Source organism: Spea bombifrons, chromosome 7 (genome assembly GCF_027358695.1).
Source record: "Spea bombifrons isolate aSpeBom1 chromosome 7, aSpeBom1.2.pri, whole genome shotgun sequence".
Taxonomy (NCBI): Eukaryota; Metazoa; Chordata; class Amphibia; order Anura; family Pelobatidae; genus Spea; species Spea bombifrons.
The window spans coordinates 38212644-38220690 of record NC_071093.1 but is presented as its reverse complement, the minus strand read 5'-3'; the positions used below and the strand labels follow the sequence as shown (position 1 = coordinate 38220690).

At 37.0% G+C, this 8047-nt stretch overlaps 1 protein-coding gene across 1 annotated transcript; it reads left to right on the top strand.

Moving 5' to 3' along the window:
• Window positions 1–4795: 4795 nt before the first annotated feature.
• LOC128501845 (parvalbumin beta-like) lies at window positions 4796–6987 on the top strand. The gene is made up of 5 exons (XM_053471486.1): window positions 4796–4885; window positions 5355–5422; window positions 5808–5934; window positions 6176–6285; window positions 6668–6987. Exons 2-5 carry the CDS (start codon window positions 5362–5364, stop codon window positions 6691–6693), a joined length of 324 nt encoding a protein of 107 aa, XP_053327461.1. The 5' UTR covers window positions 4796–4885; window positions 5355–5361; the 3' UTR covers window positions 6694–6987.
• The last annotated feature ends 1060 nt before the right edge of the window (window positions 6988–8047 follow it).

Genomic DNA, 8047 nt, shown 5'->3' with positions numbered 1-8047 from the left:
AGGTTGGTTGGACTCTGCCAAGTCCATCGTCCATACGTGAGAAGTATCTGGGTTTGATCCAGAGCCTACTGCTGAAACCCTTCTCCCTTGCGTTTCTTTTTTCTCCACGAAGGGGCCAATTCCCACCCTTACACAAAGTCACTCTCCCAGAAGACGGAGAGCTCCAGGTAGCCTATGCTGAGCTTTGGAGAATCTCTTCCCATCAAATTCTATACCAGATATCCCATCAAAACCTAGCTTCACTGAAACCAATTGCTTCAAACACAAAACAACAATTTATTATATATATATATATTTTTTTTTTTTGCTAAATTCCAAAAATAGAAAAATAATAAAAAAAATAACTACTCATAAATTCGATAAAGAAGGACTGAGCTGGTGCTGTATAATGCATCATTTAATGCGTAAGAAGATTTTGTACCGAAAGAAAGAAAGAAAGAAAGAAAGAAAGAAAGAAAGAAAGAACGAAGAAAATGAAATAGTTGTAAAATACATACATGTATCAGAAAACTATTTTCCAAATATGCTCCAATTATATGTCATATGGAACTCAGCGTGCACACACTCATTTACACGCCACGAAAAATGTCTTTAAATCCATCAACTACACATTCTTGTTATGTTATTTATAGGCAAATGGCTGTTAAGTTGTAAGATCGTGTTGCATTTTACAACTTTCAAATCAAACTCTATGCACAGCTGTGCCTCCATTGGAAATTCGTCTTCCTCAGAGGTGGAAGGAAAGCAATTAAGCGGATCATCTAAATTACCAGGATATGTTGAGTGATGGGTTGGGGAATGAGGTGCTACGAGGAGTGATACTATGGTTACACCTAGACATTTAGATACATATTATTATCTTCTGCTGACCAATGGATACGTCGCCATGAGCGGTATTACAGAGAAGACTAAAATCCTTATTGTCTTGTATCGAAGGAGTAGCCCCGACAATGCACAGCACCTATAGCTAGGTCATGGTGACAGAGCTTGCCGGCAACAACCCGCGGTCACTATTATAAAACTGGCTAAAGCCGTCGGCAAGATGACCATGTCCCCAAATGATTTACTGGCCTTTTTTCATTTATTGGGTATGTCATTTTGATTTCTATGGATTCACGCATTTAAGTCTTCATTCATTCTCTGAACCCCACATTTTCCCCACTTTGGTACTATATAAATAAAATGTAATAATAAGAAGAAGAATTATAGCACACTTAAACCTGCAATAGTATCACTGTAGAAAGTAGAACGCTTCTTTAAGGTCCACTTTGCATGGCCTTATACGCCAGTAAAGTTAGCCGGTTGGCGCATCACTTAACCATGAAACCCATTAATAAACTTGATGTTTATTTGAAAATTATCTTGACAGCTAAAATCTTTCACACGCTGGAAGTATGTGGTATTTCTGTTAGCACATGTTACCACATGCCGACTGTGTCTTACAATGCAAGAGCGTACACGGCTGACAAACTCCACACAGTTCCTGTTCCGTTAAATGGACTGTTCCTGGACTGTTCCTCTTATGATAAGAAGGCAGGGGTGGATGGGATCTGGGTGGGGAGTAGATGGGACTAAACATGGCTTCCCTGTCTGGAACCCCAGGCAACCGGCACTTTCCCGGAAAGTACGGGTGAAACAGGGCAAAGTCAATTTATAGTAACCATATGAAGTGAGGGGGTCTACGGTGCATTATTACAATCCGGAGGGGTATGTCTCATGGTGCTAATTTTATCATCAGCCATATAAGAGAAGTCATAGATCCATCTTAAACAGCGAGGGGCAATATTTACAGCGGTGGCAGTAAACCCTGGAACGCGGTCTCTGGATTTGGAGACATCAGGCTGTGTAGATGCTTTTAATTGTTAGGAATGCCATTCATCAGTACTTTTTACTTAAATAGGGGTTGAGCCATGGATTGTTCCTACTACCTTTAGAGTCACAGAAGTTCAGTCTTTATACCAGCGGTTCTCAACCTGCGGGTCGCGACTTCTTTGGGGGTCAAACGACCCTTTCACAGGGGTCGCCTAAGACCATCGGAAAACACATATTTCACAATATATAATTACATAATTTTATGGTTGGGGGTCACCACAACATAAGGAACTGTATTAAAAGGTCACGGCATTAGGGTGGTTGAGAACCACTGCTTTATACGATACCGCTAATGTGATTAGTTAATCTTATAAGGACGGAACTTGGCGGACTATATATTTTTTTCGCCTTACTGCACATCTTTAATGAATGGATGCGATGTATTATGAAAACTGGAAGCCAACTGGATTGTATTATTGATTTCAAAGTCCATGGTTTCCTAGCCTGTGCGTCTTCATCATACACAGCCCGACTCTTACAAAATGTCTACAGATCTACATTAAAAGAACCCTTTCAATGTTCAAAATCCTTTTACATAATGCAGCAAGTATACACAGGGGATAGGAAAACTCGTTGCTAAAATGAAATCGGGGAGTGTCTTACAGCCAAGTTATATGATATCACCGCGACACGAGTTATGAATAACTGTGTCAAACTTCATTTCAGAGAAAGCTCTCAAAGTGTAAAGGCAGTGACCTGGAGTCAACAGACCACATGCATAAATTCTAAGTGTTGCATCATTGCTCTGTTCTAGTTCCAAAAGAAATAACGTTTGCCGCTATCTTGGCACTTCCACAGTCATTACAATCGAATGGATCGACAGGCTCTGGAAATAAAAAAGCCTGAAAATTATACAGAACAGTTGGTTTTGAGATTTTTGGCCAATTTTTTTTTCCATATCGTAATCTGGTGAATTTTAGCAATTATGTTTTTCTATTACTACTCCAGAAATACAACAAAAAGATAATCCTGCACTCATCAACTATGAGAGAGGACACTTTGCTGCCTACACGGCCCCAAATAAACCAAAAAATGTTATCATGGATTTAAAAAACTATTTTAGGCCCAGTCTATGCAGTAACACTAGATGTGTCTAGAATATAATTTTCTGGAAATGGCGGGAATATTGATATTCTCTGTTTACTGCAACCTGTAACTATGTTTACGATGGCATACATCTCATGTTACTAAAGCATTTAGATTTTTCTTGGAAAGTCATAATAAAAAGATCTACTCTAAACCTCCAGGAGTTCCCGGGAATTAGATCTCTTTATTAATGTTAATCTCAGTTCCCATGACATCATAACATCACAGAACTAACGCATGCAACAGACGCAGCAGGAAGAAGAGTTGGAAAACGTGGGAACCATACTGCGATAGAAGCACAAGCGGCTCAATTTTCATCATGTATTCGGTAGCTGCAGTCCCTAATTTTTGCCGAAGCACCAAATATTGCTATTTTCCCCCCAGGTTTTGAGTTGGGACTTTAACGCTGTACCATAAATAGATTAGAACGCCTGCAATAAACCGACATGTGACTCCTTCAAGGAGGATTATAGAGTCTATGCTCTTCCTGGAAGTAAGGCTCTATGACCTTTTTTGGATTTTTATGATTTATTATGGTTTCTTTGGGTTTGACGATGTTAGTTCTTCTACACAAGCCACTCGGTTCACTACGATGACCTAAATCTGTTCTGGAAGTCTTCGTACCATGTCCATCGAGCCAAGCACTGTGATGTGACAGATGCAGATCCATCAGCAGATAATTATTATTCCTTTCAACCAACTAATAGTTTTGAAAGTTCTTGTGATAATGAACTTTAAAGAAAACGAAATATCCATAACTATAAAAAAATAATGTGATCCAACACGTAGAAAACATTTTCCCCTGAAAGAATATCATGGGGTAAAGAAAACCGAACTGCTTTGGTCTGGATATATCCTGGAACTTGTGAAAGAATACATGAGAACATGTAACACAAGATTTGTAAGTGGGGGCTGAAGACTGCACATTCAGCTGGCTCACAGCTCTGCCTGTCAGACACCGTTTAACCCTTTAACCAAAGCAGCTGCTCCATGGCTATTTGTTACCAAATGATGGAAAGAGTGCACTCGAAGCAAAACGCCATTAACCCTTCCCACGCCAATCCCAACTCAATGGGTTGGACTCGTCACTCTCTGTCTATCAAGGGAGAATATATATATATATATATATAAAAAAGACAAATTGTATTAATTACAGCACATTAGCGCATGCATTTTTCTTATTATATAATGTGATGGCTTGGTAGCCCCATTAAAAATTAGAATGCATCTCTCACGTGTCCCGCGTGCAAATAAATTACAAGACAATTTATGAGTATTTCTGATAAAAGCCTACTATTCTATTTATTTAGTTAGCCGTAAGGTTTTTGACCACGATCGTGAAAATGATTTGTGTTTTAATAAAATAAACAATCCATTTCTTTTTAGCACTGGTCCTTTTAGTGTGGTATGGCAGATATTGCATCCCTGATCTGCCTCTCTAACTTTCATTTAATGGCCTGATCTTTTTGTAAACCACAAATAAGATTTTAAATGATGATGTAATACAGATGCCGCTATTTTGAATTTCATCCATGTACCTGTTGAAATATTCTCATTAAATGTAACATACGATGTTTATATGGATAGAAATAATTTAACAAACACTCATTTGTATCTTTCTGATAGCAGAGGTTCTTGTTTGCCTCTTAAAGTACAAGAAGTCACATCCACTTGAGGTTTCTTTTGCACATCTAGTCTTATTGCGTTTGCAAATATCATGAGTATTCTCTTGGGATAAAAATAGTGCTAGATGATTAGTTAGGCAAGTTCATTTGACACCATTCCCTATCTGTGACGCTGGGACCTAAAATCTGTATATGGTATACATCTTAAGGTATATAAGTGGGGCTAGCCCTGAGGGAAGACACACAGCAACTTCTCCACTGCCAAGCAGATTCTCTCCTTGACCAGCCAAGAACACTACAAGGTAAGGAGAACAGACCCAAGGCAACGAGGAGTAGGGGGAACTCATTAAGGGACTGCAAGACAAGAAACCATGGAAGAGAAGGGAGCATCAGGGCAGAAGGATACTAAGAGATCGAAATGAAAGGAACATATAAAGAACATAACTAAAGACTTGTGACTGTTGGATTTAAGAGATGAAGAAGAGTCAACTTCATCAGATTTGAATTAAGACATGAAGTTTTATATTTTTTTAAATCACCTCCAGCATATCATTAGCTTCGGTTGCAAATAATTTAGCAGATTTTTAAAAAATTAGACTTAATTAGTTTTTGGACTTTTTGGGGGATCCAATAGACTAGTTTTTTTAAGCATGTGGTGGAAATGGATGGTAAACTTGGGTAGTTGGCATATCTGCGAAACAAACTTGCAAACACAATATAAGCTGGTACCAAATGTCTAAAAACATGTTGGTGTTTTTTTTTTTTAAACAGCACAACCATGTCTATCACTGACATCCTCTCCGCAAAGGACATTGATGCTGCTCTGACCTGTGTACAGGGTAAGAAAAACTAACTTTTTTTCATGTTTCAATATAAACGCAAAACAAAATATCATACAAATTCAATATTAATATAATAGCACATAAACCGCTTGATCAAAAAAAAAATTGATCAAAAAACAATTACTGACTTTAACAAAAATCTGTAAAATGTGACATTTTCTTTCAAACTTTAATAAATTGATAGAAATAACTATATAGCAAGTAAGCAATCTTTTTATCTACGATTTCCAAAATATGACTTCAGAAATACTGTATCTTGCTAAATGGCTTGAGAAAATCTTGAGAAAGTATCCAAAACGTGTGCTCGATGATTTTTCACTTCAGTTGACTTTGCCATGGTTTTAAAAATGTAAATCTTCTTTTTTGTTTTAAATATTTACAGAATCATTTACATACAAGACCTTCTTCCAAAAGGTCGGTTTGGCTGGAAAAACCCCTGACCAGGTCAAGAAAGTCTTCGAGATCCTTGACAGGGACAGGAGTGGATACATTGAGGAAGATGAGCTCCAGTAAGCACCTTTGAACTTTAAACATTATATTTAAATGGAAGCCCAGGTTTGGACCCTATGGTCATATGCAACATACCTTCACTAGGTATTACTGGCATTAAATGTAAGCCCAGTCAAATTTATAATGGTCCCCTTGGTAATCCAACAATTTAACAGGGACACCATCCTATCATACATTTATGGATACTAGAGTTTCTAAGTTATAATAGAGTGCCTTACTTATATTAATTTTGTTTTCTAGGCTTTTCCTCCAGAACTTCAAGTCTGGTGCCAGAGCTCTGAGTGATGCTGAGACCAAGGCATTCTTGGCAGCTGGTGACTCCGATGGTGATGGCAAAATTGGAGTAGATGGTGAGCGCTTAATTTGTTTATTCCTTATTTCAAGCTAAAAATCCAAATTGTAGTCATCATTGCATCATTACTGTATATAATTGATACTCAAGAGCATCTAGTAGTAACCCTAGTTGGGATGGCAGGCAAAATATGCAGAGGGTGCTGTTTTTATACTAGGAATTTGCCCTGGCAGCAGGTTTTGCAGTCAGTCCTCGAACTACTTGAAGAGTAGACCATATATAGACCAAGAGCCAAGCCAGGAGAACTAGTACTGACCACAAAGCTAAAACAGAAATAGTTAAATAAAACAAATCAATGGGATTTCATAAGCAAGAAGTATTAACAATCAACATTTCTAAACAGTAGTATTTAACAACATGTTCTCCATTTCTTTCTGCAGAGTTCCAGGCTCTGGTAAAGGCATAAACAGCCTAAGACCAAAGACAAGGATTGAACCCTCATTTCTCACCCAACCGACACCTCATCCACAGCTGGCCCTTATTTGTGCATTTTTATACTGTCTCATGGCATTGGTAAAATGTGTTAACGCTTTTTTGGGACTATCGAAAGATCTTACAATGTACAGATTTTCTGTTCATTCGGTGTTATGTCATAAGTATTTATGGATGGAACTTAAAAGATTTTGACCAATCACAATGTTGAAGTTGTGGCTGGAAGATGGAAAAAACAAAAATAAAAATATCTTTAAATAAAAAAAAATTCTCATGGCATTTGTGTTTATCCTTTAACACATTGTAGAACACTGATTCGGGTACAAAGTTAAATAAATGAATAGTATCACCTACTGATTTTAGGTAAACAACACAAAACAACTGAAAAACAATTCTTTAAAATTCTTTAGTGTTTTTTTTATAGAGTTTATAATATATGGGGTCTAACCTGCTAAAAATAAATATAAATAAAAGATAAAAAGGTGATAAATTGTGGATGAACTAAAATGAGCACTTAAAACTGTCAAGGTGTTATAATAATTGTGATTTACATATAAAAAAGGGACAATATAAAAAAGTCAACTATAATACAAAATAAATAATTATTAATAATAATAAACAATAAATGAATTGATTATCAGCACTAATCACTAAATTTCTGCAGAGAAATAATATAACTTAAAAAAATGCATGAATTTATTATAAGATTAATAACACAAACATTTCGGCCAGCTTCCTTTAATAATCTTATATTCTGTAAAAAAAACATAATATAATTTTCTGTAACCACATACTATATTTGACCTGTAGATGGGAATTAGAACTTTTGTGCAGGCTTAAATTTTTTAACTAGTACTTGTACCATTCTGTTTGGACATTTAAGTGCCTCTCACATACTAAAGAATAATAGACAATACAGATAACAAAGGGCAAAAACAACACTTTAGTTAAGTGAAAATTGATGAAGCATTGAGTTTTAATTTACAAGTTTTTGGTTTATCAGCAACAGTGAGTTCTTGTTTACACAAGCCTTTTGCCAAGGATTTCTTTTACCCCAAACCCCCAAATCTTGGTCTCTGGCTCTGCATGGGTTAAGGGCTGCCATGTGAACCCTGAACAGATCTTGAGCTTTAGGTTATGTTTCAATTACAGCCGTGGCATGTTGCTGAGCTGTTCAGCATATGGACTGTGTGATCGCAATGCAAGAAATCTCGATGAAATATTACGCACTGCCAGGCGGACATACCAGAGAGTTAATAGCAAGAGATCTACTCAAATCTACATTTTGCAGCAAACCGGTATGGCACCGTTATAGGGTCCTTCTAGCA